The following is a 24,683-nucleotide window of genomic DNA, read 5'->3' as shown; positions in this document are numbered from 1 at the left end:
TTTCTTCAATTTTACACAAGAAACTACTTACGGAAATGAGTTTCTCCAAGGTTTACAACGTTCGTCGAGGTATTTTCTTTCATCGTGGAATATATTTGACCCGGAAATCATGTATTTTTCAAGAGAAATATCTCACCGACGCAAAATTTCCATTGCTTTCATTTGCTTGCCCTACGACAACCGGATGCTGCGTACGTTTGATAACGTAAGCCTCTGTCAGTGTTTCCTTTTTTTTACTATGCTTGCCTAACGTAACCAAACCTAACCTAACCTTATTGGAAATGGTTTGTGGGGCTATCCATCAGCTACCCAGACTATACGTCAGCTACCCGTGCATAATGTACAATTTCCACCAGTGACGAACACGATAGTAGGTATTTTTTCGGTGCAGAAGGTTGAAACACTGGATACCCACAACGTGAGTCAAGATGTGCCCGCCATATTGTGTGTTTCGGAAGCGAAGAAAGTAATAATAAAAAAAAAGCACTCAGAATGTGAAAAAATGAGTTTGTTTTAGTGTAAAAGCATAATGGCATCTTGAACTATGTTCCTCTATATACAACTGGTAAGTACGAAACATGGGAAACACAAAATATCCGATTTTAATGTGTGTCCGATCTATGAAACTGGTACTGAAACTACATACTTTAATCAATTTCTCTGACGTTACGGATGTTCGTGAAGGTGTTTTCTTTGATCGTTTAAGCTTTCTGACCTGGAATTCCTTTTTCTTTCCTCAGAAATATTTCCAACACGCAAAGGCGATTGCTGCCATTTCCTTGCTATTTGCCTGTGTTCGATGACGTAACACCGTGTCAGTGTTTCCAAACACGCTTTTTGTTTCCTGAAATCGAAAACCATCTGTTCGACACGTAGTGGCTGTGTATGTTGTAAACCCTTCTTAATTTTTTTTAACTGTCTTTGCCTAACCGAACCTAACCTAACCTTATCGTGCATGGTGCGTGCAGGTAATCATGCAAGAATCATGGAAACATGTAAAAAAAATCGTAATATTATGTAATTTTGGCTGTTTATGTCGTAATCCCTTTTTAATTTTTTTTAACTGTGTTTGCCTAACCTAACCTTATCGTGCATGGTTTGTGGAGGTAATCATGCAAGAATCATGGTTCCGAATCAACAAACATTGTTCCGATGCTTGTATACGGAGAATGATTGAGGAAATTGTGAAGCTTATTTTACAACTTCTACACATTAATGAACAATTTCTACAGGTCACCCCCAGATGTTAACCTCAGATAATTCATCAGGAATACATATTTTGTGGCTAAAAGAACTAGGATAGAAATTACGGAAGTGTCCAGTATTGTAAATTCTTATCTTCTTTTTATACAATAAACACACATTTTATTTTTTTAAAGTGGGAACATTAATAATTCTGTAACAGTTCCGATTGTTTTATGATTTTATAAAAAATTCTCTTAAGAGCCCGTATCACCGCTGGTGACGATACCTAAAAAATAGGTTCTTGCGTTGACCTTCTGTGCTCGAACAGTCAAGTGTGTGGCATTTAAATTTTACTGAGTTAAAGATCAAATAAGAAATTTGTTATGTCGTTAAGCCTTTTTTTAAATACATTATTTATTACGTAGTTTTTCTTATCTCAATTTCGTAAAATTCACTTGCTCGCCAATTATATGTAATAACTTAAATCAACATTTTAAAGAACAAGAAAGCTTCTACTGTTCTACAGCAAAGAAATGAAACTGATCTTACATAATTTTCTTTAGAATGTCTGTAGTTTGTCGACGTACAGAGCAATGTATGTAAATTTTAACTTCGACTTTTCGAAGCTGGTCGCGCTAGCCGTTTCCCCCTCTGTACCGCTCGCGCCCCTCATGAACCCCCCCCCTCTCCCGTTCCTTTTTTCTTTCACAATCGTCCAGTCTTCCTCAAGTGGCAAGAAAACCGCATGCTGAGAGCTAGGAAAAGAGAAAAGAAGGCAGGGAAAGGTTTTGGGGGGAGAATCAATGGTTTGGGCGATGCTTGTAAACAGTTCTTCACTACGCGATATCCTCATACTAAATCACGATGGGGTTGTAGTGCAATGACAACAGTGAAGGACGGTGGATTTCCCCAGTATATTGTTCACAAATGGGAAGGGCTGATTGCACAGACTGAAGTATACCTTTACAAAAGGTTTGCCCGCGAAAGAAAAATTGTGCCAAATTATAACTTTTTTTTGTTGTGAGAACACGAAAGTCCATTACCAAGGAATTTTTTTTAGGGTGAAGGTGACTTTACCCAAAGTTTTTAGGTAAATATTGTGTAAATTCTATCTGGTGGTGGATCCATGCATCCAGTCATGCAAATGAATGACTTTTTAGCTGTCGATCATAAATAAGTTCAATGAACGTTCATTGTAAGTTTGAGATATTCCTGAGGGTCAATGGTAAAAAATACTTGATGATCTGTTATGGAAATAGTGCTATTTTTAAAAATTTTGAACGTCCGTTCAATTTAATTTCGAATTTGACTCCTTTCATGATTTGTAAGTAGGGGGATAAAATATATTTACTTAATACTTTACTGCGTTATTTTATCACCAATTACATACACATATTACAGTCAGAAATCACAACATAAGATAGTTCTGTGTCATCATATACAAAAATACTTTTAGGCATAGGTCTTATGTAAAATAAAATACATTAATTATTTGTTGTTTTTTCTTTTCCAAAGACATTATTTAGTGGAATAATATGACAGACTTACTATTGATAATGACCATACAAAACACACCATAAAAATTTAATTCACTTTCAACTTTCTGAGGCCGGCCACCGTGGGGGAGTGGTTAGCACATCGCGCTAAGACGCCAGGGGTCCCGGGTTCGAATTTCGGCTTGGCCACGGATGTTTGTGAGTGTCCATTCATATATTTCATCATATCATCACTCATCCCCATCTTCGCAAATTGGCCAAAAGTGGCACAAAAAGCGAAGTAAAATAAAGCAAATCAATCAACTATCTGGATATACGACAAATAACACTATTTCTGTCTCAGATCCTTCGATTATGGGGAGCAAGGGCCTTGATAAGAGTTCAGCTGACGAAATAAAGCCCTCATTCCATCTCACTGTTTTTATTACATTGGTGGGAACAAAACAGGGTCGTGTGTGTCCCGACCCACCTAAAATCACTTTATTAGATGAATTTCAACTTCAGTGGCACCATTGTTCTCTGCTGGCGCTTTATTTTCCATATCTGTCGTTCAAAGACTAATGTACGTATAAACGTGGTTTAGTACCGCAAATTCAAAAGAACTAATAATTTATTCATGTGCAATATATGGGCAATTTATTCTGCAGACACATACAGATAATACAACTTAAGAATGAAATATGTGGAGGTGTTAATAAGAAATTTGCTAGTGGGAGAGTCCAATTACATAGGAAGTAATTCACTACCCTTTCCTTATGTAGTTACTTGGAACTTTCGTAGGTTTGAAAATAGTATATACTTTTATTTCTATAAAAGCATAATGTTGTTTAAGAACGGTTATTAGATTCCTCTGCACTAAATTTCTAAGTGAGACTATTAAGGGGGAACTTCTTCCTTTTCCCACATTTACTCACCGTATGCAAAGAGTGTGAATACTTTTTTGCTGAAATGGGAAAATGAACCACAGCAAGAAACTAATAAAATACGCGCACGTCTGTTTTTATGAACAGCTGCAGAATTATCTACAAACTTGTTGAAATTCACAGTTTTGCTAGCTTGTACTCATTGGACAAAATACATACAGCCAGGGACGGCGCTACAAGGAGGTTAGGGGGGGATGAAACCCCAACAACAGATATAAGCTCCCTGTAGCCCCCAGATTTTTATAGTACGGTAGACGCCTTGCGATCGAAAATTAACTTCCCTTAGGGCAAGGCCATTGCAATGTTCAAGTACATTTCCTGCTTTTATAAGATCGCAAGATTATTACAACGTGTTGTACGTAAAATCGTGGTTGGAGGTGGCAGCTGCAGATCTGCATGGATCAACAACGGACCAAAGGCTCCCCTCTACCAACCTACCACACACAAACATACCCTCTACGCTCTATTTATAATATGTGTGTGTGTTTGTGTGTCTGTATGTATATTATAATGCATGTGTGTGTGTGAAGTGCTTGATCTCATGTTGACAAAGTCACATCTAAGAGCCTAGAGGGTGATTCAAAAGTCCCTCAACAACTCATATATAAACACATTGGTGTGTTCCAAGTGGACGTCATGGCACGGTGCTATATGCACAGGGAACTTTAACTTTACCTTTACCCAGTGGCGGCGATTGGGTTCCAAAACCGAGGGGGGGGGGAACAGTATATTTCCCTTTGTAGATACTGTACGGTTTAGCATAGTGGGGGGGACAAAAGTGGCGAAAAGTGGGGGCCGACTGTCCCCCTCGACGCCACTGCCGTTACCTGTATATCTTGTATTCGTTTCTGAACCCCTGAGTAATTAAGTTTAGTTTTTAAATACGCATATACGAACCCTATACTATGTGCTACCTATACAATCACTGAGGGCCTTCTAGAGACTTACTTGTCCCTGCCCCCACCCCCGCACTGTGGGGTCTTGCGGCTTGTAGATCCGGCAGTGCTCGTTTCTGTGTTCTTCCCCTGTTCTTGTATTCGTGTATTTAAATTATTTTTGTATGAGATCCATATCTCAGTGCCAGTGATGATGATGTATTATTGTCCTGTAAACACATTTCCAAATTATCTCATGAAAACTGAAAATTCTGATTTTTTTACCATGCATTTCCGTCCGAAGTTAAAAAAAAAGAGCAAATGCTGTCGAAAAGACAACTTTGAGGTTACTAACTCGAGAATTTGTTCTGCACATTTTTCTACCAGAATGTTATGAAGTCTGAATTACTAGGAATTATCACACTGATAATTCCACTTAAACATGAGCAGGTCAGTGTTCGCGCAAGTCGTGTGAAGTAGAGATGGCCAAATCCAGATTTTTTTTTACTATTCGGGAATCCGATGGAAAAATGAGAGAATCCGGATTTCGGAGGTAATCTCCCCATTTCGGAGACAATCCGGATTTCGCTACAACCATAACTTACGTAGAATTTTCAGTGAAAAATGCAGGCTCAACTAGGACTCGAACCCAAGGATGAAAGGATGGAGAGAACATCACTGACAATTATACGATTGCCAGCAGGCAGGGTTTCGGAGCTAGGTCGCGGTGGTACTAAAGGAGCCCTCCGGAGCGGAGTGATTCAGTTCTTTTTCACATGCATGCTCGGATCCGGAGAGATAGTTCGCAACTATGAATAATAGGAGTGAGCAGTTAACAGAATCAAGCATATCTGGAAACTAGTAAGCTACGTGAAAACTGACATACGTGTATTTCAGGATAACTATGATAGATATGAACTGTATTAGCCTTATCTGCGGATGTTTGAAAAGTCCTGTAGTAAATTCACAAATTCGTCGTTCCGGTTCAATATGAGTAATATGCATTGGTTGTAAATAGTTTTAATTGTATCAAAAATGCTAAAAGTACACATTTTACTAACTACACGACTTTCCCAATGATTCCAAATGACTAACTTGGAGTGATATTCATGTGCATTAGCACTGGCCTCTGTGATGGAGTGGTTAGCACATCCGGGAGTTCGAATCCCGGCATGGATGCTCTTTGTGAGTGTCCGTTCATCAGTTTCATCATATAATTCATCCTCAGGCGGAGCACAAAGCACGACGCCTTAGGTTGCAAGACACGTTTTTATTACGTTAAGAAAAGAAAGAACATCAAAATCATCTCACCAAGGATAATCCACCAACTGCAGAAAACACACAAGAATGTCTTCCGCCTGTTCTGCACATGTGTCGCAACAGGCTGAATAGCTATGCACTACTACAAAACATCGTCATTATTTCCCTAGTTTACAGCACCATACAGGAGAGATATCCTGCTACTCGATGTTATAAACTATTCCATATATGTTGGTCATAGGCGTGCGCACGGGCCAGGGGGGGGGGGGGGGGAATTGCCCCCTAATCACGGACGTTCGCAGATTTTTCCACAAAGGGACAAGAAAGGTATTTTTTTCATGCTGTCCCCTCTAAAAACACCACTTGAATTTGAAATTATCACATTCCTGCGTCCCCATTACATAATAATTAATGTAAATTACTATGACTCAAATCTAATTATACTTGTGAAATATATACTTTTAGGTTGACCTTAGTTTTCGAGGTGTGGTCATCCTTGCCCCCCCTTCCAGACGTTCCATGCCCCTACATTATTATACTTTCACCTAGAAATTTAGTGGAGAGCAATATTGTCGCTGTTATTAAACAATATTATACTCTAAAAGGAAATGGCGCAACCACAATGGGACAGGGGGCCATTGCCTTATGCCTTTTTCCAACCTTGGACGGAAATCATTGAAGTAAAAGAAAGCAAGACTAGCATAATCTACTAGTAGCAGGACAAAAGGATACTCAAGACGGAATTAGTTTTCACGTCCATCTTGCATTATTTCTTCCAGACAGTCAGGATCACTTGCAGGGGATTACAGAGGGACAATTGTCCCCTCGACTTTAAATTTTATACAAATAAAAATACATTTCGTAAAATTTTCTTTCTCGCTTCGCTCGCGGTACCTGCTTTTCTTGCAGTATTGTCAACTTCCGAGCCGTAGCTAGGAAGTAGCGGGAGTTGGCCCTCTCAATCTGATTGAGAAAAATTGTAAAAGAGAATGCCATGCCGTCCCATGAAATTTTTTGCGCCCTATTAAATCAATACTGCTTTCAACTTTCAAAAATTTGGATCGAAATATTTTCATGCTCGCTTCGCTCGCAGTTTCTTTTCTCCAATACATTGTAAATTACCAGAAAGAAAGTAAGAACGAATAAGTAATTCAGACAGTTGCTGCTATAACAGTTTGGTTTGGAGGAAAACGAGCGCTCACATTTCAGAGACAGTCTATATAATTTTTGCTGTTGGTTTGTTAAGGGGTGGATGAATAGATTACGTAATGTATTTAAATAATATGTTAATACCTAGGTATATATATATATATATATATATATATATATATATATATAATATACACACTCGCGCACGCGAACACACACACATATATATATCACATCAATGCAAAAAACTAATACAGTGAGATAAAATGAGGTTTTTCTTTGCCGATCTGACTTAATTTTCAATGTTTTTGCCCCCCCCCCCCCTATCAGAGGGTCTGCGCACGCCTACGATGTTGGTACCTTCTTCTAATAATAAAAACAAGTTAAAATAACAGTAATATTAAATTAATAATATTAAAATATTAATTAATATTGTTATCACATGAATGGAAAAGATGGCATAAGAATAGGAATATAACAGCACGTATTCATTATCTAGCTCATGAATAGTTAAGATCGCTTCAATTTGTATAAAAACAACTGACCCGGCAAGGTGATTGTGAAACAGATAAGGAATTGAATATTTATTGAATAACGAAAAAGGATGTTAGATCCATTTGACGAAAAGTAAAGCTCTTAATTTAATATTTAAGCATATTACTTAGGTAGTGGTGTGTATAAATCTTCTTTGATACAGTCATCCAAACTTGTATGACCCCAATGTAATCCTTCCCTTACAATAAGTTTGACGGAAATACACCTCTCTCGATTATACGATAGATGCTAAACAAAACAAGCATATTTACATAATTTAATTTTAGTACTTCGTAAGTCTCTCGCGGAAGATTCAGACTCCCTGGACACCCCGCCTCCCCTAAATAGTCCTTGGCTCTATTACATGTAAGTTGTATTGCGATGTTCGTCAATGTGTGTTTTTCTTCTTTCAGACACTCGGAAAAAGTGTTGTCCTGTCACAGAAACCCTCTCGGCTCGGAGTTATAAACGTGCGGGCTCAAAAGAAAGGTCTTTTATGGTCAGAGCCTGACCTTCCAGGCGAGGAGGGGGGGGGTGAGTAGCGGACAGGGAACCTTGTCTTCTGTTTCTTTCGACAAAGCAACCCTCCCACCAGTAAAGTCTCAAACGGTCTACCATGCAATGGATTTGCGTTCGAAGGGGGAAATGGAATCAATATTGGTAAGACTAGGAAGAAAATTTGACATCTGTCCGGTGCTTTTTTCGAGTGACGCTGATACGGGCTCTTAACAGAAAGACAAAGTATTGTAGAATTTTGGCAATCATTGTCATGCGAAATTTGAACCTTCCTTAAAGTAATGAGCACTGTTTGGATTTCGAAAAAGTTATTTATGTTGAAGAAAAAACAACTTAAAAATTACCTTATGCAAACATGCACACTTCCCATAGACAATGTATTTTCCATTGACAAGCGACTAGGCAAAAGTATTGTAAACTAGTGGGAATTAATGTATAAGTAAATCGGAACCTTAGTAGAATGCATTTAGGGACTCTTTTTAATGGTAAGAAAACCAAATCTGGCCTGCCTAAACTAACTACAAAAGCCTATATTGAACAAAATCTTAAGTAGAGTCCAGCGCAGATAATTCTGCCGTGCGATGCGCGAAACTACTAAAGAAGCAGTGTTGCTAATGGAGCAGATAGAAAAATCGCTGCAGTGCGCCGATGCACAGCTGTTACGTACAACAATAAAATTAGAGAATTCAGGTCTATCTAACGTTGAGTTTTAAACGTCATGCATTATACCAGGACTAGGATTAATATGTACTAACAAGTGGCTTTGTATGTAGCTACATACATATGGACTAAAAATTCGCAAAATATGAACTAACACATAAGTAAAATTACCAAAAATGCTGCAAAGAAGACTTCTTCATACGATTCCTTATTTGAGTGATTTCAAACAAAATAAAAAAATATATATATTATTTTTCATTGCATTAATGCACTGGTGGCGTTCTAAGTTTTCACTCCCAAAACCCGTATACACTGGTATGGAACTGCAACGGCAGATAATAACATGCCAACGTGTTAAACCGCTACAATTGCACCATAACACTCCTCCTGAAGCAGTATTATTATTTCCTCTCTGAGATCGGCGACAGTGGGTTGCCTTTGTTGTACATTTACATAGGATGCCGGCTTCCACAACAATAACAAGTACATATACTGCCACTAGACGATAAGCTGCGCGGCTTTTTCTTTTGTTATGAACCAGGGCCGGCGCTAGTCATTTTGCCTCCCTGGGAGGTGGCGGTTGATGCCGCTCTATTTCGACCCCCCCCCCCCCCCCGGTCATTACGCAGAAACGGAAAATTGAAAATCAATATATTCCTAACTAAAACATCAAAATATAAAATAAATAATGAGACTTCTTATGCTATTTCAATACTATTCAGTGCAAAAGAATATCTCGCTCGATCACAGTTTTCAATAGGCTTATTTTTTTCTTCTCTTCAAATTTTGCCGCTCTGGGCGATGGGACGGTTCGCCCTCCCCTTCCGCCGGCCCTGCTATGAACTTGGTCACCCATCAAAGCATGGCAATTTTAACACAGAAAACAATATGTATCGCATTAAGCAGCAAAAATGACAGCCTCCTCTATGCAATTTCTACAAGAACACGTGCCGGAGCCAGAGTTGAAATGATGTTGGAGCCACATAATTTATTTATTTTGAATAATTCCAAAATTATGAAATATGAACAATTTGTTGCTGCTGTTCGCTGCTCTCTTGCCAAAATGCTTTATTGGGATGCTAACACCATGACTGGCTTCCTCCTTCATGAACTCGTGCACGTTGCTTAGAATTTCCCGAGCTTGGCTATGCAAGGTTTTTGATTTCAACTTCGACAGAACTGGAGGCACTATGGAATTTAACGTTCATTAGCAAACACACACTTTTACATACACACACGCAATACACGCACACAACGTCAAACCGGTCAAATACTTAGTATAAAATAAAAATATGGTGCTTCCAATCCAACAAAACTCACCGCCACTTTACCTGCCTTTTCCCCTTCCGTGACAGAAATAGTGCTTCATTATTACAGTTGGCAACACTAGTTACTAGCTAGCCAATGAACATGCACTGCATAAAAGAAGCAAGCACTACGCCGTGCTATATTGCCACATTAGCGTCCCTACCGAATGGTGGGAACCGCGAGCTGGAGCGCTATTCAGTTGTTTTCAATGATGTTTGCGCGAGTGTGTCCAGGAATGGAATGACAATGTGGCAACAATAGCGAAGGTTTTCGAGCAGGGTAGAACACATGATGCTAAGAGAGAGGGAGACGAAACGAAAATTCGTTTCTACGCAACGGCAAATTTACGTGTGTGGCACTCTAATCGCTAAAACTCCGCAGTATGTGTTAACAGAAGTAAATCGAAATCGAACAATGTTAAAATTGCATTCATAGCATGATGAAATCTCAATAAAACAAAATGAACTTGGGCCAGTAATTCTGATAATATGACATAGTAAAGAATTGTGTGTGTGATAGAGAAAGTATTTAGGTTACCTCTCATATGTTCTAAGTCGGAGACATTTGTTCTTTTTTGTAAGGTTTCTACATGCAGAGAAACAAAATTTGGATTAATTTGTGTTCATACTATAGTTTGCCTACTTTTAAAGAGGGAGAATTAAAATTTATTGGTCAATATGTGAAAAATGAAGGTTATTATTAGTCAATCACAGGGAAGTACATTGTAGTTCAGGCATCAGATTGATTCATAACCGAATATTGATTTTCTCAATGCATTGATAGGGTAACAGTTTCATAGATCGGAGACACATTTCTTCAATTTTACACAACTAACTACTTACGGAAATTAGTTTCTCCAAGGTTCATAACGTTCGTCCAGGTATTTTCTTTCATCGTGGAATATATTTGGCCGGGAAATCATCTATTTTTCAAGAGAAATATCTCGCCGACGCACAATTGCCATTGCTTTCATTTGCCTAGCCCTACGACAACCGGATGCTGTGTATGTTTGATGACGTAAGCCCCCGTCAGTGTTTCAACCTCTTTTTTTTTTTTTTTTTTTTTTTTTTTACTATGCTTGCCTAATGTAACCAAACCTAGCCTAACCTTATCGGAAATGGTTCGTGTGGCTATCCGTCAGGTGCCCGTGCATAATGTATAATTTCCACCGGTGACGAACACGATAGTAGGTATTTTTCGGTGCAGAAGGTTGAAACACTGCATACCCACAACATGAGTCAAGATGTGCCTGCCATATTGTGTGTTCTGGAAGCGAAGAAAGGAATAAAAAAAAAGCACTCAGAATGTGAAAAATTGCATTTGTTTTTGTGTAAAAAGCATAATGGCACCTTGAACTATGTTCTGCAATACACAATTGGTAAGTACGAACCATGCGAAACACAAAATATCCGATTTAAATGTGTCTCCGATCTATGAAACTGTTACCATTGATAGTAGTCACGTTTGTTAGAACCTGTCCCGTTTCCCATGCTAGGGATCGCTAGACAGTTTCGGTGCCAATGAGAAACTAGAAAAAAGTCATCTTCTGGGTAGCGAGAAGCGAATGGAAGCCAGAAGAGAGGAGCTTACGTAGGCGCTGTTGACACATTGCATATTTTAATTTGCTGCCTGGCTTCGGCTTTCCCTAGCACGGAGTTCACGCGGTCTGCAGCAGCAACGCCGCGTGGGTTATGCTATAAAATCCAGAGATCAGCTAGCGCGGGAAGCAGGACAGGTTGTAACAAACGCGGTATAAAAGTGACAAACTAGGTGTACTTGATGGGAAAAAAAATAATATGAAGATGCATTTCCCAGATGCATTCTTTTTATTTTCACCCTTTCTTGGAATTGTGTTGTAAGACAGTGTGGTATTGTGCATTACATTGCAGGATAAATCAACCCAGGTTTGATTTCTATGAATTGCACTTTTTTACTTGAAGCAAGCAGACATCCATGGAAGAATCAGAAAGTATTAATTTTGTTTCCCGACAGTTCTTCAGGAGTGTGTCACAAACTTTTCCCAAGACTTTTAAGGGATTTCTCATACTTGCCAGTACCATGAAAAAGTATGGAATAAAATATTTGTATTAAATATTCCTCAGAAGTGTGGTATGAACATTCTATGTTGAAGCCACCATTGTGAATTTACCGTGACAGTTAGGCATTGTTTCGTCCAACAACAACAAGAACAACAAACAGAGAGGGAGAAAGAGATAAATCTTTTACAAGTAAAATAAGCAAATAAAACTTGAAAAGAAACCATAATTTTCAGGCAGTTTGTCGAAAATTAAACAGGTCCACACCACAAAGTTTTATACTGCCTCATAAGGACTTAAATATTCTTGATGAAAATTGCAATTTTCAAATAATTGAAAGTAGATTGATATTTAAAGATATCATTCATCTTCATCTAAAGAGATAGGGAACTGAACATAAAACTATTATACTACATGATACTTTGAACATAAGTATAGTGAGAATTGCCATAGGTGGTATGGAATTCTCTTTCCTTTTAATGACTGATATTACTGTGACCCGGTAATTATGAAATGAAGTCTAATTTTCGTAGAAAAAATTATTTCTTAATAACACGTGTAAAACATTATGCGGCCCAATTTTTTTTTGTTTTATTGCGAATTCATCATGCTACGATTGCAGTTTTAACATGGTTCGATTTCGATTTACTTCGGTTAACACATACTGCGGAGTTTTAGCGATTACTTAAGATTTTGTTCAAATATGCTTTCACGGCCTCCCCGATGGTGCAGTGGTAGCATCGTCGCCTTGTAATCAAGGGGTCCTGGGTTTGATTCCCGGTTGCGGCTCATAGTGGTTCGGATCCCATTTTAAACTGTAGGTCTAGTCCCAATTAGCCTTCCTGTACATAAAATGGACCAAATCAATCAATCAATCAATCAATCAAATATGCTTTCGTAGTTAGGTTAGGCAGGTCAGGTTTGGTTCTCTTAGCGTTAAAATAAAGTCCCTAAATGCATTCTACTAAGGTTCCGATTTACTTCTACATTAATATCCCACTAGTCTGCGATGCTTACAGTCGCTTGTCAACGGAAAATACATTGTCCATGGGAAGTGTGCATGCTTGCTTGCTAAGGTAATTTTTAAGTTGATTTTTCAACATAAATAACTTTTTTTCGAAATCCAAACAATGCTCATTACTTTAAGGAAGGTTCAAATTTCATGTGACAATGATTGCCAAAATTCTACGATAATTAGTCTTCCTGCTAGGAGAATTTGAAAAAAAAATCGTAAAACGTAATCTACCATTTACACCAAAGAATAAATGATTTCATAGTTTTAAAAATCCAAAAAAAATAGAGTTTTGAGTTTTATTGAATTGAAGAGGCCACACAACATAAACATTTAGAATTTTTTTTTCTTCTTGAATAAGTTGTGTGAAAGTTAATAACTATGCATTTCAGTGCACTAACTGGAAGAAATGTAAAAAAGAAAAAAATCAGTTGTGATGGATTTTTATTTGTCTGGTCAATAGAGCTGACAAGTCTTCTCAAGGATGCAATAATAATAAATTTGAATAAAACTGATTTATATTAGCTTACAATAGTTATTTTATAGTAGTCATAAGTATGATAATTATGATTATTTATACTATTCAAGTTTTATCAATGTCCTGTCCTCCACACCTACGAGGTTTGAAAATTAAGTTGGGAAACATATCCTAGGAAAAGTGTTGCATACCTCATTGCTGAACATCACTGCGGTCAGCACGAAGTACTCCCCTTGGAAAGGTATGTACCAATGTCAGCACCTAGTCCACCCCTTCAGAGCAATTTTGGAACTCTTTTTCTGGAATGTTTATCAGGGCTGTTGTATTACCCTTGATACCCTTAATCTCACAAAATGTCTTCATTTCGATAGTTGTTTGGGTAAAGGAAAAATTCATTGTGGAACATGACTTTTTCATCACCAGTGATAACACGGCCCAAAGCATTGTTTTGCCTCTCCAAAAGGTCTTGAGAATCTTCAACTCTCCTTTGCTTTTGTTCATTGATGAGCTCCTTCGGGACTGTTTTTCCCACACACCTTTCTAATGCCAAGATTTTCCTGTTTCTGAAATCAATTACATTACTTGATATGTTTGCTTCTCGCAGTCAGCTAATGGCTTTGGTGCACGATTCGATTAATTTTTGCAATGTTTTCACCCATTCTGCTTGTTACTGGCCGTCCTAGTCTCTCAGTATCAATGACACTTTCTCTTCCCTTAGAAAAACTGTGTGTCCGTTATTTCACTTCCACTCTTGCGAAAGTTAACAAGAAATTTAGTAATGTTTTTCATTACTCTAATTCAAGATCCAACATTTTTGCAACTGCACACAAAAACATGCATAAATAATGAACATCACTCAGCAAGACCCTGCCACACATCGACACGAACATAGCTGTTTGATGCTGATATACCAAGGGGACGAAAACTTACCAAGCTCTTTGTACAGTGCTGCCAATTCACATGTACGGTGGCAAGGTAGCAGACTTAATTGTCAGTTCTCATACAAATTGATAATTACATCATGAAAAGTATCTGTTCAAGTTACAGCACTCGAAAGATTCTGCTGCTTGATGTATTTTCTTTTCATAAAAACGTTGTATGTATGTAGAGAATGAGGAAAGTGAATATATGAAAATCAAATATAAGAATACTAACCTTCCTCTTATACTTTGAAGGGTGCAAATTGGCCATACGTGCTGATGCACCGAAAAATTTTAACTCATTCATTCATACAAATAGTATCACTGTAGGCATGGAGGAATGTAATTATACTGCTAAGAACACCAAATCAGGATATTATATTCCTAAATTCTAAATTAACCTGGTGATTTTTGTTCTTTGTGGATGTCTCTTCATCAATTCTATCTAGTCATCACTCATCACTAGAGGCACATACTTTTGGTAAATAAAAAAAGGAAAAAATTCAGTTACAAGACAGTCAGTTTTGGGTTCAAAAGTGGTAAAAAAATTAAATTTCGCTGTTATAGCGGTGAAAAAGCAGAATATAAAATGACATTTTGGTTTTAAAAATGTGAATATAATACCAAATTTGATTTAAAAACTGCATTATTGCACAAATGAAACATATCCCTTCTAATAGCACATTAAATCATTACCAGAATATGAAGATTATTCCTGTATAAAGGGGTCTATTTTTGCTTCTGAAATGTTTGCAGCAGAATTAATCAATTTTCCGTGAATTGCATAATTCAGAGGATACTTCAGACTTCAGAAAGTGTCACATCGGTATATAAACGTTAAATTTCATGTTTAAGAATCTATTTCGCATTTTGCAGTTCATTTCGCACCATTACGTGACAAAACAGGGTAGGAAAATGCACCTCACACATTTCAGAAACATGAAAAATTAACAATACAATGTGTTATTTCACCTTTCATGTTTTCGTCTAAAACGAAATATGCATGGCTATGCACATCACGATTAGCAAAAAGTGGCAATGAAGCTAAATAACAAAATACAGACCATACTTGCTTAACCTACTCATATAAGCATAAAGAAGGATGGAAAAACTGTTTTGCACAAAAAATGAAATTAGTAATCAGAAAATCTGTTGATCATGTCCTTGTAGGCATGTAGAGAATTTGATTCTTGTTTAATAGAATTTAATAATTGATAGGTATTATGCAGTTATTTGTATAATAAAACACTACTCATAAATACAGTCAAAATTCGATTATTTTGTTACTGGACTCTTGCTGAAGAAATAGTGGACAGAGGTAGACAAAATTAAAAATAATTCAGGCACCAGCCATTTTTTCTCAGGATACAGGTTTTTTTTTTTTTTTTTCAAATAAAGACCGAGAAAGCCATGAACTAGGGTGACCATACATCCCGTTTTGGCCGGGACAGCCACGTTTCAGAGGCGTGTCCTGGTCGTCCCGTCGATATTCTTAAAAAAACACTAGATTAAAAACCAAGTATAAATTTGATTCTAAAAAAATGGAATTTTTAAACTAGAGTCATGGTAGCACTGTCGCAAACAGCTGGACTGAGTTTGAAGCACTTCATAACATTCAAAATGTTCCATTGTCGTCGAGAACATTCGAACAGACAACAGATATCAGTTTACTGTTAAGTTAGCTCGTGTCGCAGGTTGTATTATTTTGTGTTTTCCGTTGTTTGTATACATAGAGCAGCGATTAAGCATGGCCAAGAAGCATACATGTAGTTTCAATATGGACCTGCAACAAGAATTTAAATTCCTGCATCTTGACACAACCTCAAAGCTCGCCTTGTGTGTCAAATATGTGGGGAGTTTCATGAATGGTTAGCAGTGGTGGCGAATGGGGGGGGGCTACGGGGGGCTATTGCCCCCCACTTTTTTGCCACTTTTGCTCGCTTATCTACCAAGGGAAACTAAACTGTACTTGTCCCCCAAGTTTTGGCACCTTGCACACCCAGTTTTGGAACCCAATTGCCACCACTGACGATGAGTGAAGAATAAAGCTGTTCTGAAGAAGATTATTTCTTCTGGCATTACTCAACTTCAGCGTAGGACTAACGTCAAAGGTTGATCAGAAGGGGCCAGAAATATATGTATCTCATACCGAGACCTTTTTACAACAGGATATCATATTTCATTCATTGTTTATGATGTATCATTTATTTCCATCCATGCTTTAATAAAAAATAATACATAAATAATAACAATGATGTCATAAATGAGCCTAAACAATTTTTTGGGAGGGGGTAAACGGGCCTCTTTGGAATGTCCCATTTTTGGTGCAAAATATTATGGTCACTCTACCATGAAACCATCTAAAATGTGATGTAAGAATATTAATAACTGTGCAATACATTTTAACATATGTCCGACTCCACCATATCGCTGCAGATTTTAAAATTTTGCTAGATAGCAACAGTGGAAAAAATTATAATGCCATATTTATTATTTTGATTTTATGATACACATGATACATAAAAACATACTGTACTCCTTATTTTTATATAAAAAAAATGGACAGAAATTTCCGTTGGTGATCTTGATTTTTTAAAAAAATTGAACTGGTGCCTGGTTCGCCTGGAAAAAAATTTCAGGTGCCATGGTGACCAGACACCCTGTATTTTTCTACCCCTGCCAGTGGGTGTCATATTGCATTTTCACTGAGTAATTTTACGTGGAATGCCCCTTGTAGCCCAGTCAATAAAGGACAAAAAACATCGAATGTCGGGAATAATTCTGTAAAAGCTGAATTTTGTTCGGTTGTTAGAACACTACTATAGTGGAACCTCAAGGAAAGAAACCTGCGCAGACCCGGGACTACTGGGCACCGTATTCTCGCCTGGAGGGGATGGGGAGAGTGGACCATGCTTCGTTATGGCCCGAGCTGAACAGAGGAAGGGAAAGCTGTGCGGGGACTTTTCGTCCAAGGTTTTTTTTTCCTTGTTGCCCTATAGTAGTGCAAAATCTCAAAAGTTCCTGCCCCTCCCCTCAGTGCTTTCCTCCCCCCCAACATCAATTTCGCAGACTCTCAAGTTATTGACTGATATCTTCGTAATCAATGGTTGTAGGCAGGTTTTTTAAGTCTTAATCCTCATTAAATGGTCTACATAAAAGATTGTTTAATTTCGATAATGTTGTTGCTTTTGCAGTAATTAAAAAAATTAGCTTCAAAATGTGATATTTTTCTAGAACTTTTTAAAGTTTTGCTTTGTAACTTTTGAAGAAATTAAATGACAAGAAATTGTTTCGAATAAAAGTTGTAGCCTAATTTATAAGCTTTGAAACAATATAAGGTTTAATGCATTTTAATGAAAGATACACCGTGTCTCCATATGTCGGATAGTCCCAAAAAATGTGTCTTTATCACAGTCCGGCAGCTAAATCTTTAATAATTATATCAACCTTATATTGCCTTATTTCCTCTTTTCAGCCTACAACACCACAGCTGTCGCCTGTTGATGAACAGGAGAAGCTCCTAGATGAAGCCCTTGGGGTCGTTAAAGTCCAGGCATTTCAGATGAAGCGATGCCTGGACAAGAGCAAATTGATGGATGGGCTGAAGCATGCATCCACGATGCTTGGAGAACTGAGGACATCTCTACTATCACCAAAGAGCTACTATGAACTGTGTATCCTTTTCGTCTTACTTGTCGTATTTCTTAAGCTTTAACACTGATGTTAAATTTTCTTTAACCTTCAGCATCTGGATGGTGTATCTTGGAACCGTGCCTGCATTTCCATTGAGAATGAACGTTCAATATACCGACCAGCAGCACATGGCATCAATTAATGTACCATTTCTTGAAAACTACACATGATATTTCAATTCTGTTTTTATTTATCTTTAGTATGCACATGAAGGCATTAAATACTCAAATTACAAAATAATATATCCATTGTTACTACTATTATACTATTCATAAGTGAAGCTTGAAAAAGTTCTTTGTTTGCCTTCGTTACCCCCATATGATTATGGGATAGATTTATAAACTGCTGCATCCTTTTCAAAAAATTAAATTCTACAAGGAAGAATGATTAAGAAAATAACATTTTAAGCAATGTCCAACGATTACGGTTTCAAGAGGGACGCAGGAGCAGAGGCCCGATTGTCGAAATTTGCCCCAACCACGTGTTGGCACATGGCAGCAATTAATGCACCATTTCTTGAAAACTATACACTATATTTCAGTTCCGTCTTTTTTGTTCATTAGTATACCTCTAAAGTTATTATATACTCGAATTACAAAACAATATATCCATTGTTACTATCATTAACAATCACTTTTTGAAAAATAAACTTTGTTTCCCTTTTGTTACTATGGGATAAATTGAAGATAAACTTGAAAAATTTAAATTCTAAATGTAAGAATGAGTAAAAAGCAACATTTTAAGTAACGTCTGACAATTTAAGCAGGGACAATGTTGGAAAAATTCCAGCCTTAGAAACAAACCCAGGTCCCCCGCGTGGCAGTCAGATACCATACTGACTAGACACTGTGGCTCCTTACAAATTGTCATACTAGAAATAAATTATGATGATGAGGATGAATGATGAATCAAATTGATGAGGGGACACTCGCAAAGGAAGACATATGTCCACCTAGGACTCGAACTTGGAACCTTCATTGTTTAGACCAGTGGTTCCGAAATCATGTACTGTGGCCATCTTAAAGGGACACCGTGAAATGTTCCAATATTTTCTCTGAAATTACACGTGTTAATCTAAACATAGTTTTAGAATCGGGCTATCGCATCACTCCAAATATGTGCTTATTTACAAAGGCTGTCGCAGAGAAGGTGAGACAGATTTTTTCCTGGCTTGGCAACACTGCCTATGGTTTCGACACTAGTTGCGACATGTAGGATGACTCATTCTGTTTCCGTAGCAAGTTGTCACATGTTGCGAAACCACGTTAGTGAGCAGCTGTGTTGATTTACGTGGAACGTGTTTCGTTTACCCCTCCAGGTTTTTGTGTATAACATTGCTTTTCGCGATGAGTATTCAAGATGAACAGCGACATGCCATAAAATTGTGTTGGCGGGTAGGGAAAAGTGCTGCGGAAACATATGCAATGTTTCAACAGGCATATGCCGATCAAGACAGACTGAGTAGAGCCACAGTGTACCGATGGCACAAGTTGTTCCAAGATAGGCACGAATCAGGCGCTTTGCTTCCGCATCCTGGACAAAGACCGTCCGTGATTAACGAGACGCTAGTGAATACTGTTGCAGCAATTATTCGTGATGGTGGCATATGCTTAGCTGTCAATGGCCTATTTTGAAAAGGATGTACGTCTACTCGATATGGCTGATTCTGAATAAAAATTTTGTGGTTTATAATTTTTTTGTTTCATTTTAATGATTCTTGGAGGGGTCCATGTACATGCATGTCTTTTAATTGCTACACAGTCACGACTTTATTGCGCTCATTTTGGTCTCAATCGGCAGCTAATGAACCTAATCTTCACCCTAGTACATTTGCTAACCAATGGAGGTCGCTGTTTTTCTATACAGGAATTAGGCTCACCTTCTCTTCGACAGCCTTTGTGGTTCTTTTTACAAATAAAATGTTTCTGAATTTGAAATATGTGCTTATACATAACCACACTAACTGACCTTTACAAGTGTTGGATAGGCCTACATTCTGACTTGGGCACCGTGAAAAAATATTTAACACTAAGGGTGCCATGAAACGAAAACGTTTGGGAACCCCTGGTTTAGATGATGAGTTGATCAGTCATTATTACGACTGTTTTCAAAACTGCTAAAATTGATCACAAAACCTCTCCTAGTGTTGTACTGAACTGCATTGAATTATCCTGGTTCTAGTAAATAATCCTTAACATGAATCAGACATGGCAATTACAGATGAATTGAGGCATTTGGAGTTGTACTTGCTTGACGAATTCCAGAAGGGAAGGAAAGTAGCAGATCTCTACGAGTTGGTGCAGTATGCTGGGAATATTGTTCCTAGGCTGTAAGTATCGCATAGAAGAGGAATGTAACAGTCAATACTCCAGAAGACCAGTTATTATATTAAGAAACCAACATTTCACAACACTGATATATTGGCGTTAGTCTAACTTTGAAATTGGTACCTTGTGGTATGTGAAATAATTTTGTATGGGTGTTATGGTACCTCAGTGCTAAATGTTATCATATTTTCTTATTTTTTTCCTTTCTGTGTTTTGTCGGAGTGGCTACTCGCCAGAAATTCCAGGAATTCTGCAAGAATTATTAGCTCCAGGAATTCTACATGAATTTTTCTCCGTAGACGTGAAAAATTGCAACTTTTGTTAATCCAAATCCCATTGAATTTGTATATATATTTATAAATGCCCCGAGGTAAGTTTTTCTCATTTTAGCTTTTATTTTATTGAGCAAGGACAAGAAAGCTGCTTGGAAAATCAAACCGAATTCTCTCAATCCGTTTACTTTTTTAGTGTTCTTTACAGAACAATCTATCTGACAGATGGAAGAATATTGCAAATTAAGTTATCTTGAAATTGATAAGTTAAATTTGAGTTTGAAATTCTTGTGCAATTAGTATATCCCGTAACATTTGAGACTTGTGTTTGTAGATGCATTTAGAGTCTAAATGGCAAAAGTAAACTCTACACCTTAAATTAAATATTTTAAATACATAACCCCTTTATATTGTTAATATATGTGTGTGTTGGGGGAAATTATACTGGAATTTTATCATGGTCCCATAGTAGCCACCCTGTTTGTCCAAGTTTCAAGTATGTGAGGAGGTTAGGTAGGTCAGGTTTGTTGTTCTTAGCATATTAATTACACTCCTATTTGGATATATTGTTACCACATTTACGTGTTTAGTACGTTTTCATTCCTCTCTACATAGCGTTTTCTATGAAATTTAAAATACAGGCAGCAGCTACTTAAAAGTTTTAGCACTTGTTCAAATGATTTTGACAATATATGTTTCACAAACAAGTACTTTCTAAAATTTGAATAATTTTAAAATGTGGAATTTAGTCTCTCCAAGCTTCCTTCCACACTCCTTTCCAGTATTACAAAAAGTTCTTTTGTAATCATCCTGTACAACCTGTAAAAAATCCTCCCACACAGAGCTTGCCACTGTTCTTTTCTATTCAGTTTTTGTCTTCTGAAATTTTGTCGTGTGGTTTTTACAGTAACAAGGTAGCTAGTCACCGGGAATTCCCTTGAATTCTGAGAATTACGTGTGGTTTCTGTGTGAATTTTTCTCTGTGGATCCAAGTATAGCAACTTTTATTAATCCAAATCCCATTGAATTTATACATATTTTTAAATGCCCCGATGACGTTCTTGACAGTTTAGCTTTTATTTTTATTGAGTAAGGAAAAGAAAGCTGCTTGGAAAATAAAGCAGAATTCTCTCAATATGCATACTTTGTTAGTGTCCCTTTCAGATGGATACTGACAAAGTAGACAGATGGAAGATTATTGCAAGATATATTGAAGTTGATTAGGTAAATTTCAGTTTAAATTCTTATACAGTTAACAATTTTTCGTAGATTGGAATATCCCATAATATTTGTGACGTGTGTTAAAATTAAATATTTGAAATATACGTACCATTTTATTGAATTGTCCTTGTTCGTGGCTGTGCTTTGGGCTCTGACTGTGGGGTGGCATGGGTTCGAGTCCACCTAGGTTCAGTCTCTGGGTTCTCGGCCTTTATAGAGGACCGGTGGCAACCCAGCATCCTGAGGAAATTGGGGAGCTACGAGTGAGTAGTGTAACCCGGTCACGGATATCTCCTATAAACGCTAAGGGTTCGACATGCTGACCCCACGTCACCTCATTACCTGTTGAAGATCTCCACACTTCTAGGTAGGATTGTGGGAGGGAGACAGAAAAACTACAAAACATTTATTTTCCTGTAGTTTATGGTTATTACAAGCATAAGAAAACAGTTTTTCTTTGTGATGTTTCAGGAGAACACACGCTCCTTTCATCAGACATTTATTTTCATTTTGACTAAAGATACAGTTATAACAATGGTTAGTATTTTTTAAAACAAAAAGAATCCGTTATATAATGGATGTTGTCAATGTTACATTGTTGTAATATAGCAACTTAACTGTAAAAAAAGCAGTCTGTTTTATTTTTATTTCAGATTTTTTTAAAATTATGAATCCCAAATATCATCAGGTAATTCAAATTCGTCATTGTTTTCACAAAGTCTCTTGATGTTTTCTGTTACATTAAATTTTAAAGATGGTGGCTTACTCCGTTTGTGAAAAAGAAAACTCCATACTGGATCTATGTTACCATTTTCATTATGTCAGAAATAAATGTCTGATGAAAGAAGCGTGTGTTCTCCTGAAACGTCACAAAGAAAAACTGTTTTCTTATGCTTGTAATAACCGTAAACTACAGGAAAATAATTCTATAATGCAAGCAATGCGTACATACAAGAAAAACTACAAAACATTTTATGAGAATAACTGTGAGTTGAAAGTCTTAACAATGATCCTTTTTTTTTTCAAAACTTATGTTCACTTGTTTGTAAATTGTATTTCTCTTAAAATGTTTTTAAGGTAAATTTGTAAGTCTAGAAAAAATAGGGGTTCAGTTTGTCTAAAGACTTCTAACAAACACTAATTAATCTTACAAAATAGAAAATGCCATTGTTTGGTTTGAGAATTATTAATTGCCCAACCCTGTGGCCAAGTGGTTAGCACATCGCGCTGCGACGCCAAGGGTCGCGGGTTCGAATCCCGGTCGAGCTTGGTTGTTTGTGAATGTCCATTCATCAATTTCATCATTTCATCACTCATCCCCATCTTCGCAAATTAGCCAAGAGGCACAAAACGCGAAGTAAAATAAACTAATTCAATCAAAAGAATGATTAATTAAGACTTACCGAAAAACTTCTATTTCTTATTTTTCAAAAACAGATTTATTATGAAAGTTTTCACTATTTGGAACATTTCGGAGAAAACCGGACGTTGATAGGAGAGATAGTTCCCGAGATATATTAAATCCCAAAACATCAAATATGATGGATTATTTTCAAGATGGCGGCCGTCAGAGCGCAGATATCGATTGGCTACTCGACTGCAAATATCTTTAATGATAGAACAATTAATTCTACCAAGTCTCTTGCTTTTATCAACAAGTCAATGATTCGGGACTTAGCCTCCAGCCTGTGATAAAGATGTAATTTTTTGTGCATTTGTTGTGAGGTCCGAAGTCATTTTCCGGTGGGTGTATATAAAACAAATCCAATTCAAGAACACGTTTTAAAGAAACACTATGATAATGCACTATAGCTGCACTCACCATTTTAATGCAATGAATCCTCACAAATCCACTTGCGTTTCCTTTTCCAGCTATCTGCTGATCACAGTGGGACTAGTGTACATCAAGACAAATATGAGTTTGAAGCGTGACCTACTAAAAGACATGGTAGAAATGTGCCGTGGTGTGCAACACCCTCTGAGAGGGCTCTTTCTTCGGAATTATTTGCTGCAGTGCACTCGGAATGTTCTCCCGGACGTTCCCGATTCCCAGGAAGAAACTGAAGGCACCGTAAGTATTTTTTGAAACTAATTTCGAACTGTATATTGTAATCTTATTGACGATTTTTTGCTGAACACTCTTTATAACAATGTTAATCATCACACCTTGCTTTTTCAGCCCAAAAATTGGTTTATAGACTTTCATCGCGTCAAATAATGAAAACTGTGAAAACGGTACAGAATTTTTGGACACAGAAGATTAAATTTTTAAGTCCGTACTTCGCAACACTGTAGTACATTTTCTGAAATGAATTATTTTGACTATAATACACAAATCAATAACAAATAATGTGTTATCTTCTTTCTCAGACCGGAAAAAAATATTTGTTAAAACTGTCAACAAGAAATTATGTTCAACGATTTGGAAGCACCCAAATACATACAAATCCTAAATAAATAATCCTCAAATAAATAACAAAAACATCACATCCCAATAAAATAATTCTAAATAAAATATTAGTATGGTCCGACATAAATATCAAAGCAAACCCAACAGCACTATATTCAAAGCCTTGCTTCCATGTTAATAAAACATTAATATGCTGACCAAGGCAAAATTTAGTGTATAAAAATATACACTAAAAACATAATGTTTCCACCCTCTAACAGGGTCTTCTTCAGACGAAGATTCAGAGCATTTTTAGTGTATATTTTTATACACTAAATTTTGCCTTGGTCAGCATATTAATGTTTTATCACTATATTCAACATCAATGTTAATGTATATTCATGAGTGTTCTGTGAATCTTAATCTAGC

At 37.1% G+C, this 24,683-nt stretch overlaps 1 protein-coding gene across 3 annotated transcripts in view; it reads left to right on the top strand.

Moving 5' to 3' along the window:
• Positions 1 to 24,683, top strand: part of Vps35 (Vacuolar protein sorting 35) — an 87,969-nt gene that overhangs the window by 2,446 nt on the left and 60,840 nt on the right. For all 3 annotated transcript variants that reach the window (XM_083112992.1, XM_083112993.1, XM_083112991.1), the window contains exons 2-4: positions 17,828 to 18,026; positions 20,251 to 20,374; positions 23,738 to 23,936. In XM_083112992.1, coding sequence (XP_082969118.1) covers positions 17,828 to 18,026; positions 20,251 to 20,374; positions 23,738 to 23,936 — 522 coding nt within the window. The remainder of the gene's footprint in view (positions 1 to 17,827; positions 18,027 to 20,250; positions 20,375 to 23,737; positions 23,937 to 24,683) is intronic.

Source organism: Lepisma saccharinum, chromosome 27 (genome assembly GCF_977018435.1).
Source record: "Lepisma saccharinum chromosome 27, izLepSacc3.1, whole genome shotgun sequence".
NCBI lineage: Eukaryota > Metazoa > Arthropoda > Insecta > Zygentoma > Lepismatidae > Lepisma > Lepisma saccharinum.
Note: the sequence above shows the minus strand (reverse complement) of the source record. Positions and strands in the feature narration are given on the sequence as shown.